The 15,689-nt window shown below is 37.4% G+C and overlaps 1 protein-coding gene across 1 annotated transcript in view; it reads left to right on the top strand.

Moving 5' to 3' along the window:
- Positions 1-15,689, top strand: part of POLR3B (RNA polymerase III subunit B) — a 115,609-nt gene that overhangs the window by 13,870 nt on the left and 86,050 nt on the right. The window contains exons 7-10 of the mRNA XM_030856172.2: positions 3,064-3,155; positions 4,364-4,481; positions 6,147-6,255; positions 15,153-15,275. Of these exons, the coding sequence (XP_030712032.1) occupies positions 3,064-3,155; positions 4,364-4,481; positions 6,147-6,255; positions 15,153-15,275 (442 nt within the window). The remainder of the gene's footprint in view (positions 1-3,063; positions 3,156-4,363; positions 4,482-6,146; positions 6,256-15,152; positions 15,276-15,689) is intronic.

Here is a 15,689-nt window from a genome sequence, read left to right as displayed (position 1 = left end):
ATGGGCATGTAACTGGTATTTGTTGAATACCTACCAGGTGCCAGGTCCTGTGATAGGTGATTTCATTTGTTAGTCCTGCATTCTGAAAAACGACCTCTGTTAATTAGACTGCTTATATGTACCATGCACTACCATTGGAAACATTATCTCATTTAATTGTTTTTTTTGAACTAAAAAGTTTTTAGTTTAATCCAAATAATATTTATACTTGGTAGCAAATCAAATAGTACATAAGAACATTTGATACAAAGCAGGAGTCTTCCTCCCTACCCTTCCTCATCCCTAGTCCCATTCCTGACCTTGTAACCAGTTCTGTTATTTCTTCTGGTTATTAACATCCATAACTTTAAATGCTATGCTTATACCTTTTTTTCTTGCTACATCAATTTTAGACAACTATTTTTTGACTCCTAATATAGAAGGTGTGGATTGGTTTATCTGTATCATTCACTTTCCTTCTCTCTTCCTCTTCCAAATTTTGTTTCTTCTTTTTATTTCTTCTTTTGGTTAGTCTGGTAATTTTAATATTCTTTAAAAAACTTTTAAAAATATTCTTATATATTAGTCAGTGTCTTTTTTCTTTATTTAAATATCAAAATGAGGACCTTTTTTTTCTGGGTTTTTTTTTTTTTGGCCATGCCTCGAGGCATGTGGGATCTTAGTTCCCCAACCAGGGGGAACTAACGGATTGAACCCACACCCCCTGCAGTGGAAGTACAGAGTCTTAACCACTGGACTGCCAGGGAAGTCCCGAAAATGAGGATATTTCTATCCCTACCTTCCCATTATGATTTCTTTTTTAACCTATGAGTTACTTAGAAGACTGTTTTTAAATTTGCAAATTGGTGCTTTACATCAAGTTTTGGAACTTTGTGGAGACCTGTTTCTTTTCATACATGTTTCATGTGTGTTTGAAGCAAGGGGTATTCTCCAGTTGTTGTGTCACTGTCTATGTTTTTCTTTTCGATCAAGCTTGTTAATTGTGTTGTTTAGATATTATGTGTCTTCACTGATTTTTTGATTGGTTTTAATAAGTACTAGGAGAGATGTGTTAAAATCTCCCACTACGATGATGGATTTGTCCGTTTTTCCTTATGTTTTTGTGTATTTTTGCTTTTTGAAGTTACGATATTAGGTACATGGAAGTTTTGAATTGTTAGGTCTTCCTGGTGAATTGAACCTTTTGTTATTGAATATTAGGCATTTATCTTTATCTCTTGTAATATTGTTTTGCCTTAAAACTTATTTTGTCTGCTCTTACTATAGCCACATCTGCTTTCTCTTGGTTATTTTTCTGGCATATCATTTTTTTATCCTTTTCTTTTTATCTTTACGTCCTTACATTTTAGGTTTGTTTGAAATAAGCTGCATATGGCTAGATTTTAAAAAAATTATCTGAGAATGTAGTTCATTTGTATTTATTATATGTTACAGATATATGTGGATATACTTCTGTCAACTTATTTTGCATTTTTAATCTGTCCAGCTTTTCATTTCAGTTTTTTTCTCTTTTTGCTTTTAGGGTTCATGGACGTTTTTTTTCCTTGCTCTCTCCCAGCTGATTTGAAAGTCATGTATAGTAGTTCTGGTTGCTTATGCTTACCTTAGAAATTTTGAATTGCGTATTTTACAAAGTTTGAAAATAATATGTTTATTCTTATGAAAAGGTCATGGACCTTAGACAGCTTTAACTTGGAGCAAATCGACCCTCCTGATATACATGCTTTTGTTATGCACTTTAGTTCTAGCTTGTTTTGTCTTTTTTAACCCATATATTAGAAATTATTATTATCTTAGAGCTAATATTTTTTTTTACTTACCCACATTATTTACCATTTTCTTTGTTCACTATACATTTTTGCATGTCAGACTTCCTTCAACATTTGTTTTTCATCTTCCTGTAGTATTATCTTTTAGAAAATCTTTTTTTTTTTTTGGCTGCACCGCACAGCTTGTGGGATCTTAGTTCCCTGACCAGGGATTGAACCCACACCCTCGGTAGTGAAAGTGCAGAGTCCTAACCACTGGACCGCCAGGGAATTCCCTAGAAATTCTTTTAGTGAGGGTTCATTAGTAGTAACTTCTTTGTTTTTGTCTGAAAATATCTTTGTATCGACTTCTTTCTGAATGGTGACTTAACAGAATACACAAATCTAGATTGACAGTCACTGGCTTATCACTGCCCTGTCGTCTGTTAATTGCCTGTGTGAAGTTATCTGTCCATCCAACTATGTTCCCTTCCTTTAAAGGCAGGTTACCTGCCATTACCTCTGGCTGGGTTTTAAATCTTCTCTTTGTCTTTGATGTTTTGCATCTTGATTATGATGTGGCTTTCTTTTTATTTATTCTGAATAGATATTGTGTGGTTTATGCTTTCATACATTTTTTAGAAGTTCACAGCCATTGTTTCTTTGAATAGGACTTCTCACACATTCTGCGTATTCTCGCTGTGTAGAAATCTGATTAGACATACATGAGGCCTTCTCACTCTCTCCTTCCAGGACTCTGAAACCCTCATATCTTTATCTCTGTCTCTAACATCCATTCTTAATAATTTCTTCAGATCTCTTTTTCCATTCAGTAATTCTGTCTTCAGCAGCATCATATCTACTATTCAGCCTACTCCTAGATTTTTAAGTTAATGCTTACATTTCTCATTTCTAGAAGTTTTGCTAAGTTCTTTTTCAAAATTGCCTGGTTAGTTTTGATAGTCTCTTGTTCCTTACACTTTGATTCATTGTGCTGTTTCTACCTAAGGGGAGTCACTTTGTTTACCACAAATGAAGTGTTGCCATGTGTGACTTTCGCTCAGGTTTGTCTGCAAAGTTTAAGTAAACCACACATTTGAGTTTTTGTTATCTGTACCAGGAGAGCAGTGTGCCTGAGGAAATACTTCATTTCACTTGGCTCTTTCATGCAATACCATCCCTCCGCCTTTCCTAGCATGTCAGACAGGAATGCAGACCCCTTGGTGATGTGTGCAGTGCCCAGTATGTATTCTTCTCCGCTTTTGTACCAGTGACAACCTGTATGTGACATTTTCTTTTGTTTTATTTTAAACAGAATGCCCATAATGCTACGTAGTTCAAACTGTGTTCTTACAGGAAAAACACCTGCAGAATTTGCCAAACTGAATGAATGTCCTTTAGATCCAGGTATGTGTGATTTCTTGGATTTGTGCCCCCTTCCCTTTTTCTTTTTTTTTCTTTTTCTTTTGTTTTGCTCTTGCTGTTGTTTCACCACTTTTCCTCAAAAACGATACCAGCCTTTCTGCTTTATAGTCAACTTGGGTAAAACTTTGCAAAACATTGAGAAATTCGGTTCCAACTTTATTCTATTAGTCTGTATTTTTAAAAGGTATACCGTTTCCTCTTTTATTTCAAGTTTAAAACTTCAATACCCCAAGTTCTGATTTATTGCTATGGTTTATCAGGCTTTCCTTTGTCTCTTTGCTCAGTGGTTTCTTTTGGTATGCTTAAAAATTCAAGAGTAATCTCACGAAGTTCCTTGTCTACCTCATCTGAAAAGTCACAAGTAGCTCACTTCAGGCTGTTTTAAATGCCATATAGAGGCAGAAAATGAAGGTCTTCTGTTTAAATTTTTTTAAGTTATATTTTTGTACTTATTTCTAGGCAGTATTTTTTTAATTTTCAAGCTTAGCACTTAACAGAAAGTTCTTTTAATTCCTTAATTCATGTTTCACATTGATTTAGTTTATAGTTGATCTACTCTAATTCCTTTAGATTTGCATAGATGTAGAATCCCAGAAGGTTTTGGAAAGAGGTTAACAAAGAACGTGACTTTATTAGAAACAGGATTTTGCATAAGTCAAATATATTGCCTTGTTTTTGCTTATATCCTGAAGGTAAAATTAAGTCTCACTTTATCCTGTTCTGAATTATGTGCAAAAGTATGTCATAATGTTTTACGAGTTTTATTGAATATCGAATATTATTTTGGAAACCTAATCTTAATCTGCCATTGTCAATGATTTGTTAGAAAACTAAGAGCAAATTTTAGCTTATATTGAAGATTGTCAGTTAATTCTGTGCTTATAAAATCTGAAGACTAATTTATTTAACATTTTTTTCATTCACCTCTCATATATGTCAGCTGCTGGTGATCCATAGACCAATAAGATACGTTCCTTGTCTTCAAGAAGTTTATCATCTTGTGGTTCATTTGTATAAAACCATGTGCTGAGACTATTACCAATTCGTAAAACAGTATTGACAAACCCCTTCGAACTGAGTGATGGCCAGCACCGTGAGGTGATGGAAGAGTGATCAGGAGATCACTGCCATTACTAGATCACACTATTGGAAGAATAGCTGGTGACACCTTTCTTGTTTCCCTTGGGCAGGGGGCTACTTCATTGTTAAAGGAGTAGAAAAAGTTATTCTTATCCAAGAGCAGCTGTCTAAGAACAGGATCATCGTGGAGGCTGACAGAAAAGGGGCTGTGGGTGCTTCAGTTACCAGGTATGGATAGCAGGGATGGTGTTCTTAAGAAATATTGATCATTCCATTAGTGTCAGATGATTATTGTTCACTACGGAGGTAGCCAGTTATTTCTCTCCAGTAACAGGCCGTGCAGTAGTTAAACTATCTGCACTCAATTAATTGTGTAAGTCTGTAAGCACAGAGTATTGATTTAAAATTTCCAGTGATGAAAGTGTGAGACATTGCTCAAAAGGCCATTAGTTATTTTATTCAAGTTGGACTTTACGTTAATCTGTAGCATTAAAGGAACTTTTAAAAAAGAAATTAAAAAAACACTCTTTAGTTTTTCATGTGCCTTTCAGTCTTTTCACCATTTTACATATGTATTCCTACTCTGATATAATCGGAGACTATTTTATACTTAATGATTTGTATATCATGTACTTAACATTGTATTGTTAGACCAACCTCCTTCATAGTGTACTCATTTTTCTACAACAGCATCCCTTATATCACTCCTGTAACTTCTTTTCTATGATTTATTATTATGTCATTTGAAATTTGGATGTTACTGAGTTCTGGGAATAAAAAAATGTGGCATAGTTAAAATGTCAGTATGCAGTAGAGTTTCTCTTCTGACAACCTACAGTGAACAGCTTGGCTTAGAGTTTCTGCATTTTTCCTTTCTGGTGGAGAGGCAGCTAACAATAGTGCCCATTTATTGAGCAGTTACTAGGAGCCAGGCATTGTACTAGGTGCTTTATATATATTTAATTGTCACCTCAGCCCTCCAAGATAAGTGCTGTTATTTCCATCTGAGTAACAGGCCTTGAGCACAGGGTGACATCGATCTTGAGGAAGCCAGCATTTGAATCCAGATCTAATAATTCTGCAACCCACATCTTCCTGTTGTACGCAGCTTTTGAAGCCAGGGCAATCAGGACTTGGATCCCACAGTTGTTTACTAGCTATGAGCTAGTTGGGGGAGTAGTTACTTAGCTTCTCTAAGCCTTGGTTTCCTCGTATGTGATTTGGGGGCAACACTTCGAAATAAGTCTTAGTATGTAGGAGATTAGAGCTAGTGTAAGTAGAGTGAGTAACAGTGCACACAGCATGTAGTGGGTGATCAGTATGTGTTATTATTGTGGTTGATTAAAGCTTGGAAATGTTTTTAAATCCACTAGGAAAATTACAGCTAACAGATCAATAGAAGGAGATTCCTTAGTTTCTTTTAGCTTCACTGTATGCCAAGATTGTAGGTATATTTTATTGGATTATTAGTTTAAAAACTCATAGTATTTATTCATTTCCGTGTAGTTTTCCCATTATAGTGTAGGCTCATTTTGAAGTTTTTCATTTCAAATGTATAAAATTGATCAGAAATATATCCCACACTAGATCAAAGCAATTCAGGTGGAATCAAAGTGAAGTAGGTCAAAATGAATTGGTGATTGTCACTCATTCACGCACAAAACTTCCACCATAATCTCAAAGCTAAAGAAACAATTCTGGTGTTTTAAAATGTTGATGGAAGTGGCGGTGGAGGCAGGAGAGGAGTTGTGTAAAAAGACACCTATTTGGAAGGACCTTATTGATCGTTGTTGATCAGTTGAATCTTATTGATTGGTGGTCATTTGCTACTGCATATTAACTAGCTTGGAACTAAGTGGGGATGTAGTTTAACCAACTTGTGTTTCCTTACAGCTCTACCCATGAGAAAAAAAGCAGAACTAATATGGCTGTGAAACAAGGACGATTTTACTTGAGGCATAATACTTTGTCAGAAGATATACCCATTGTCATCATATTTAAGGTGAGGCTGCAGGTATCTACTGAAAATTATAAAGAATTCTTTTTATGGTTTATTTTCATATGTAATTAGAAATTTGGAGCATAAGGAGTTCTAAGAATAAAAAGATTTGTGGCATAGAGAAGCTGTCAGTATTTAAAATTGAAAGCTAATAAGACTGGGGTTCAGGTACTTTTAAAAGTAGTGATCTATTTTGTTTTTTTTAATAGATACATGGTAAAGAATTCCAAAGGTACAAAAGGGTATATAGTGATTAGTAAGCCTCCCACCCACCTGTACCTAACTGCAGTTATCCTACCAAAAGATACCGCTGCTACTGGTTACTTGTGCATCTCTCTAGAGATAGTCTGTGCATATACAGCACATGAGTATGTAGTAGGTTTCTTTTCTGTTTTTTTTACTTAACATACATTGCACACTATTTTGCACTTAGCTTGTTTTCTTTTTTGTAACTTACATCTTGGAGATAGTGTTATATTAGTTCATACAGAGCTACCATGTTCTTTTTTTTTAAATAAATAAATAAATTTATGTATGTATGTATGTATGGCTGTGTTGGGTCTTCGTTGCTGCGCACAGGCTTTCTCTAGTTCTGGCGAGCGGGGGCTAGTCTTCATTGCAGTGCGCGGGCTTCTCATTGTGGTATCTTCTCTTGTTGCAGAGCACGGGCTCTAGGCACGTGGGCTCAGTAGTTGTGGCTCTCGGGCCCTATAGTGCGGGCTCAGTAGTTGTGGCTCTCGGGCCCTATAGTGCAGGCTCAGTAGTTGTGGCGGACAGGCTTAGTTGCTCCATGGCATGTGGGATCTTCCCGGACCAGGGCTCAAACCCATGTCCCCTGCATTGGCAGGCGGATTCTTAACCACTGTGCCACCAGGGAAGCCCTACCATGTTCTTTTTAACCAAGGGTTCCATTTATGGGTGTACCATAATTTATGTATCCGTTCCCTTATCAGTGGACATACACAGCTCTTACTATTACAGAGCTGCTGTAATATTTTATACAGGGCAAGGATATCTGTGGGCTAAGTTCCTAGCAGTGGAATTTTCTAGGTCAGAGAGTATGGACCAAGTTTTTTGTTCTTTTGTATGGACTTCAGGATTCTGGTGAATTTCTTCATATACACGAATCTTTAAAGCTGATTTATCTTGTTTGTGAATTGTTGACTTAGAACCCAAAAGACATTTTCCCATAGAAATAATATTTAAATGGTATAGTCTTCTCAGATAATTCTCAGATAATAGTGGCCCATTTAGCCTGCTCTGCGACTTAAATATTATACATATGCTATGAATGGTTATTTGTAGTATTAGTCATTAATCAAACAGAAAAATAGTCAACATTATGTGATACAGTTGATGCTCAGTAATTGCAGATTCTGTATTTTGCAATTCTCCTACTTGCTAAAATTTATTTGTAACCCCCAAATCATCATGTGTGGTGTGATTTTACTGTTATTCACAGACACGTGCAGGCACAGAGCAGCGAAAAATTCGAGTCACCAAACTCGTACATTCCCAGCTGAGATCAAACATGGGGATACCCTGCCTTCTCATTTCAGCTCTCGTACTACAAACAAACGCCCTTTTTGCAGTCTATTTAGTGCCATGTTTTTCAAATTTTTGTGCTTTTTGTAATTGATCTTGTCATTTAAAATGGGCCCAGGCATGGTGCTGACATGCTGTGTAGTGTTTCTAATCACAAGAAGGCTGCAGTGTGCCTTACGGGGGAAAACGTGTGTGTTAGGTAAGCTTCATTCAGGAATGAGTTACAGTGCTGCTGAATGCAATTGCAATGTTAATGAGTCGACGATGATGTATATTAAATAAGATGTCTTTAAACAGAACACACATAAAGCAAGGTTCTGTATTGATCAGTTGAAGAAAGTGTGACCAGAGGCTCACAAGAACCTAACTCTGCGTTTCTCCTGGGAACAACGTTTCACTGTTCACTAATTCAGTGTTTGCAGCAACTTTGTAGAACATGAGGTATATGGGTATAAAATGAATCTTGACAACTAGGTTGATTGAAATAAAGAGCTCAGGTTATTTGAGGAATTACTGACAGATACTGGGTAATTCAGATAATTTTAGAGGTTGATAAGCCGCCAGTTGTTCATAGGTGTTGAATGGATATTGACAAGTCAGGTTCATTAACTCAGGACATATCTGTCTTCTAAAAGCAATTCCAAGAAGGAGGTTGTAGGAAATTTTTTTAATGCTTAGTATAGCTTAATGTGCTTTTGAGTTCTCTAAGTGAGATGATGCCATTTATTTTCTTTTTAGAATGATGATGATGATCGTAATAGCAGTACCATTATATTGGGGGGGGCAGAGAGAATTCTTAAATTTACTTTTTTATTACCTTTCTTCAAAGTTTATATTTTTTGTAATTATAATTTTTGTAAAAGGCAAAGTAATTTTGTCTTTTTTTTATAGGGATCCCACAGTGCTCAGCGCAGTATCTTGTGTACATAGTGGGATTTAGTGGATAACGAAAACTTTATCTATGTAAAATTACGTCTCCAGCAGAGGGCAGTATGTGACCATGCATCAGAAGGACTTTTATGGGTGGTTTCAATGCTTGAAGGTGCATAGGACTGCTTTCCTTAGACCAGAAATTATAAATTAATTATAATGCAGATAATCTTATATCACTCATATGGAAAATGGATCACTAGATACATGCATGCCTTAAAACCAGAAAATCTTTATTAAATACTTTTTTTGACTAGTTGACAAAAGTTTGATAAGACAGTTTCTTCTGTCAAATTTGTTTAATATTATGTTGTAAATGTATACATATATTTATAGATGACTTATTAAATCCTTTTTAGAATGGTGCTATAAATTTACAGTGTGCATTTTTATGTAGCCAATAGTTGAGATTTCAAACTTCTCCCTTTCTGATTATAAAATAGGCCTTGCATTGTAAAAATTCAGAAAGCCACTGAAAAGTATAAGTACTTTTTTGGATATATTTTTTTCAAGACCTTTTTTCCTTTGCTTTTGTAATATACACATTGATTTTATTTTATTTTTTTCATTTAACAATGAATTGTGACTAGCTTTCCTCATCTATTAATAAAATCCACATTATTATTTTTAGTAGGCATTGTATTATAGAATGTGTGTATGTGGTATAATCTATTAAGCAAATTCCTATAGTGTGACATTTACATGTCATTTTTTTCCCCTAAGTTTTCACTCTTATACACAACTCTGGGGGTCCTTGTACATACATGTTTGTGCATGTTGCTGATTATTTTGTGAGACTTGATTCCTGGGCATGGGATTATATATATTTTTAGAAACTTGGTGCATGTCATTAAATTTTTCTCCCGAAACGTATTCATTACATTTTAATCAGCAGTATATATGAATTAAAATAAATATTTAGAAATTTTCAGTTCAAGTAAATTGATTAAATTCATTGGTCACACATAGTCACTTTTTTTGGTCTCCCACAATAGGGATGTTTTAATAAACTTGTTTGATAACCACTATTGAGACTTTCGCATCCGGGAGGGAGCATAGAATATTGGTATCTTAGAATCAGACTGATCTAGGTTGATTTCCAGCCTCTCCACTTATTAGCTATGTGTCCTTGGGCAGATTTCCCAGTCTTCCGGAGTCTTGGATAACTATATCTAGTTAGTTATCCAAGTGAGCATTTCACCTAAGGGGGTTGTTTGAAGAGCAAATGAGATAATATATATTTTGAACAGTAGACTGCGTAGAAAGACAATGCTATTTCTTTTTACTAAGTTCTCAGAAGCCCCGGAAAATAAAGCAGGATACGAGAAAAGTCACATCATTTCTCTTTTTGTGTTGTGTGGCCCTAACAGAGACCTTGACAGTCATTAGGACTTGATGGTTGTTGATTGTAGCCAACAATTGGCTAAAAGTGACAGAATCAGCAGGGTTTCCAGACTCCATGCTGAGTCTGAATATGACGGATAAAGCTTTTAAGGCCTAGATCAGCCTTATTAATGGACTTGAATCATTACAGACGTTCTCCTGCCCATGAATCTTCCCTACTTTACATTTGTATCCCTCAGTATTCAACAGTTGCACTATGATGGCATCTGTAGTTTGAAAATTTTTATGGAAGAGAGGACAAATATCAAGGGTGTTGGGCATTGTATTATATTGAAATTTTTGATCTTTAAAGAGAAAAAAATTACAAAGTTAAAGTGGGCCATCACAGTTCTTTTATTATCTGCTAGGACTGCTTTTGATATTGATAGGTTGACTTCTGTCTACTTTAAAGAAAAATAAGTGATTTCTGAATATTAGATATTTTAACAACTTACCCGTTTCCCATCTTCACGTAATATGTGTCAACATGTCACCGTTAGCTTACATATCATTCTCTTCTGCTCATTAGTATTCTTCTTTCTGTCTCTAAAAATCACACGTTTAGTCATACTTAGTGGATATCCAAGGAGAAGACTTCCTGCCACTTTTTAAAGAGCACCTCCCCTTATTTTTGTTCTTATTGCTGATCACCAGACTGGGTGACCTTCTGCTGAAACGTATTATCTCTGCTATTTTTTCATAAGGTTATTGAATAGCATTCACTTTTTAAAAAAATTTTTATTTTATTTTTTACATCTTTATTGGAGTATAATTGTTTTACAATGGTGTGTTAGTTTCTGCTTTATAACAAAGTGAATCAGTTATACATATACATATGTTCCCATATCTCCTCCCTCTTGCATCTCCCTCCCTCCCACCCTCCCTATCCCACCCCTCCAGGCGGTCACAAAGCACCAAGCTAATCTCCCTGTGCTATGCGGCTGCTTTCCCCTAGCTATCTACCTTACGTTTGGTAGTGTATATATGTCCATGCCACTCTCTCACTTTGTCACAGCTTACCCTTCCCCCTCCCCATATCCTCAAGTCCATTCTCTAGTAGGTCTGTGTCTTTATTCCTGTCTTACCCCTAGGTTCTTCATGACATTTTTTTTCTTAGATTCCATATATATGTGTTAGCATACGCTATTTGTCTTTCTCTTTCTGACTTACTTCACTCTGTATGACAGACTCTGGGTCCATCCACCTCACTACAGATAACTCAATATCGTTTCTTTTTATGGCTGAGTAATATTCCACTGTATATATGTGCCACATCTTCTTTATCCATTCATCCAATGATGGGCACTTAGGTTGTTTCACTCTCCGGGCTATTGTAAATAGAGCTGCAATGAACATTTTGGTACATGGCTCTTTTTGAATTATGGTTTTCTCAGGGTATATGCCCAGTAGTGGGATTGCTGGGTCATACGGTAGTTCTATTTGTAGTTTTTTAAGGAACCTCCATACTGTTCTCCATAGTGGCTGTACCAATTCACGTTCCCACCAGCAGTGCAAGAGTGTTCCCTTTTCTCCACACCCTCTCCAGCATTCACTTTTGACTTATTAGTTAAGTGAAATGATTTCAGATATCTGGAGTACAAAGAGTTCCATATAAAGCTAGTTTTCAGATGTCTGAATTATGTTTGTAAAGCAAACTGGTTGGGCATTTTGCTGTCATTTCCATAGCAATATGTCATTTATTTGTAGCTGTGACTTCCAAAGGCTAAATAGTCATAAAGTCAGTTCCATCTTTGGAGCTGGAGCACAGTTGATGATAACCTGACTGAGTTATCACCCTGTATTTCAGTGATCTGTTATAGGAAGAGTTTAGGCCTTTTAGAGCAAAGCGTTGCCACTGATCATTCTTCATGCACATATGGTGTCATTTACTGTGTGCTTGGCATATCTTTTCTTCATAACTTAGAAATATTTGGTAGGCCTCAGTCTGTTTAGATTCACGTTAGGCCACTTGAGAGTTCTGTGCAATTATATAATTACTGCCTAGATCAGCATCAGGACAACTTGAAGTGGCCATCCATATGTCAAATAAGGAAGGACTTTTTCATTATTAAACACCAAAAGAGGCAATCAAGTATATAGTCTTTTTTACTTGGAGATTACTGCACTAAACAGTATTAAGTTAATATAGGTGGCATTCACATGATTTAGATGTTAACTTGCCTAAAGAAAGGGGGCTCAACCAGAAAGCCACTGCCATTTCAACTCTAGGATTCTATTTATGTTTTAGTGAGACTTTTTCCTGCTGCTTGGTTTGCCATCTGTCCTGTATAGCAGCAGTCCCAAACCTTTTTGGCACCAGGGACCAGTTTCGTGGAAGACAGTTTTTCCATGGATGGGACGGCAGGGGGGATGGTCCAGGCGGTAATACGAGCGATGGGGAGTGATGCGGGGCGGCAGATGAAGCTTCGCTCGCTCGCCTGCCGCTCACCTCCTGCTGTGCGGCTCGGTTCCTAACAGGTCAAGACCGGTACCGGTCCACAGCCCAGGAGTTGGGGACCCCTGCTATATAGGTCTCTTTTTAGTGTTCTGGCTTTCTTCTGAGAAGGGAGGTGCATTAGTTACAAAGTTTCACATCAAAGGTTTTAGAGAAGGTGACTGCAAACTATTGCCTTAGTATTTTTTAAAAAAATGTTTTGGTTCCATTGAAACCCATATAACATTATTTTGAGAGATTGACAAGTAAAAATTAACTTATATTCTATTTAGCTTTTCACAGAGAAATATTCTCATCTGATGTTTCTGAGTGGCTACTTGGCAGACCAAGAAGGAAGTGCAGATGGTTCTACAGATACGCCATCACCACTGGAGTAGCTGCAACTCAGTGTGTTTGGTCAAAGGATAATCCAGTTTTTTGTTGTTTGTTTTCATTTGTTTAAAAATTAGAACTGATAATTTTTTAGAATTGCTTTCTTCGTTAATCCATGAAAGACTAAATGTCTTAATGAATTTGTGTAATTTTTGGAGTTGGTGTCTAGTGTCCATTTGAATAAGTACATCATATCAGAGATTAAGAAAACATGAAAATTAACATACAAAAAAGAGATCTGTACCCTTAGAACTTCTTTATTTGTTCACTAAACAAAACTTTTTTTGAACAAAACAAGTTATACACTTAAAATATATTTTTTTAAGTTTAGTAGATTTAATTCCCAAAGTCGGTCTATTAGTTATCTGTGCTGAATAACAAATTACAGCAGAGCCTCTGTTGGTGAGGGGTGAGGGCATGGCTTGGCTGAGTGCTTCTGGCTCAGGGTCGCTCATGAGTCGAGGTGTCAGCCAGGGCTACAGTGGTCTGAAGGCCGGATGACTGGAGCTACAGGGTGGCTCACCATCGGGGTAAGAGCCTTTGCTCCTCACCACTGCACCTTCCATGGATGCTTGAGTGTCTCCATGACATGGCTGCCGGCTGCCACAAGGGAGCCAGCAGGAAGCGGCAGTGCCTTCCATGACCGAGGCTCCAGAGTCATGCAGTCTTTTCCACCTTTTCTGTATAAATGAGTCATTAAGTTTAGCCCACACTCAAGGGGAGGAGAATTAGTCTTTACCTTTTGAAGAGAGTGTCAAAGAATTCGTGAACATTTTCAAAACCATCACAGTTGGCCTGAAAGGGACATAGCATCTATTTAACTGCCCCCCAAAGCTTCAAAACTTTAAATAAGCTTGCATCTGATCCTGAGGTATCCAAATCGAATCTTAAGATACAGACTACTAAAATTCAAATGTAGAGCTGTAGAATGTTGAGCTGGAAGGGGCCTGGTTGTGCCCTGTCGTGACAAATGAAGAAACTGGGGTGGAGGAGGTGACGTGTAATAGCGGTTGTCACGCCTGTTGTTGACATTCTCTCTTGGCTTTGGAGAGGTTCCCTTTCTGTTGTACTCAGGTTCGTGTTCTCCATGTTCTGCATCGGACTCAAAATTCCTTTTTCTTTCTCTCTCTCTCTTGTGTGTGGAGAAGAACTGAGAACTAGATCATTAAAGTTTAACTAGACAAGTACCCCTGGTTCTCTTTTCTCTGTGTAGCTAAAGGAAGAATTTTAATGCAAACATAACTTTCCCCTTCACTCCTCTGCCAAGAGAGGTTTACTGAGATTATGCTGTATTTCTTGATACGGCAGAATGCCAGGCAAATGTGTGAAGGAGTAAGCCTTAGTACCATATGGAATCTACAAAGACCTGCGTTGCCGGCTACCACCTTGAAACACTTAAAGATAAGTGGGTTTGGGCTTCCCTGGTGGCGCAGTGGTTGAGAGTCTGCCTGCCAATGCAGGGGACACGGGTTCGTGCCCCGGTCCAGGAAGATCCCACATGCCGCGGAGCGGCTGGGCCCGTGAGCCATGGCCACTGAGCCTGCGCGTCCGGAGCCTGTGCTCTGCAACGGGAGAGGCCACAACAGTGAGAGGCCTGTGAACCACAAAAAAAAAAAAAAAAAAAAAGATAAGTGGGTTTCTTAAACCTGAGTGTGTTCTTGGTTTTATAAAAATCTCTTTAAAAACCTGCATCAAGTAGAGCTTGATATCTCTAGAATAGTGAAGTAAAACATCCGTTAAGAAAAATTCTTTTAGCCTGAAGGTGCATGATTTGACAGTTCTCAGAGAAATTAATCTTGTGGCAGAACTAACCGGGGTTCTGTTTATTTTCAGCCGTGCATATTTTCTGATTTACTGCTCTTTGCCTGTTGTTTTGGTTTTTTTTCAGTTTGCCTTTAACTGTGACCAGTGTCTCCACTATACCTCCCTACTTCTTTCTCATGGTGAAAATCATAGGATACTTTAAATTATAGAAGACAGTACACATACAAAAAGTGCTTGAGAACGTTTGTTTTCCTCTTCCTAATCAAAATTTCTGTTTCAGGTTCTTCTGCAGCTTGGGCTATGGCTGCCAATGCCAGGTGGCACCGTTTCTGAGAAAAGAGCTAGCTTTTGCTTAGAAGTAATACCCACAAACAATGCCAAATTAGCATAAGCAAATGTCAGTGAGTTAACACAAAGCCAACACTCATTCTATCTTTTCTTTCCTTCCTAGGCCATGGGTGTTGAGAGTGACCAGGAAATTGTGCAGATGATTGGAACAGAGGAGCACGTGATGGCTGCATTTGGGCCCAGTTTGGAAGAGTGCCAGAAAGCTCAGATTTTCACACAGATGCAGGTGTGTCTTTTCATGTTGTCCTTTGCTATGAAAGGGAATTGGAGATTTAATGCTGCTCATTGATAAAGCATCAGATGCAGTGACTTTTAAGGGTATAGGTTTGGGGAGGATGTTGGGGAGATGGGAGGAGTGGTAGAGAAGCTTTTTGACTCATTATTAGAGGGATTGGAGGAAGGAGTTTGCCTAGACAAATTATCAGCCTTTGGTGTGTAACTTAGAAGCGGGGGGACCAAGAGGCTTTTGTTCTGATAAAATAGCAACTACTCTTCTTTTCCTTATTTGCCTGAGTGATACAAGTTTTTAAACTACAGCAACTCTAGTGTAGAAGGTTTTTTTTTTCATGTGTTTCTCTTTAATATTCCTTTTTATTCCCTACTTCCAGTTGCTTTCAGCATCCAGTTGTATGTGGTCTAT

The sequence above is a fragment of the Globicephala melas genome, chromosome 10 (assembly GCF_963455315.2).
Source record: "Globicephala melas chromosome 10, mGloMel1.2, whole genome shotgun sequence".
Lineage (NCBI taxonomy): Eukaryota > Metazoa > Chordata > Mammalia > Artiodactyla > Delphinidae > Globicephala > Globicephala melas.
The sequence above is the reverse complement of the archived record's forward strand: the minus strand, read 5'-3'. Positions and strand labels throughout refer to the sequence as shown.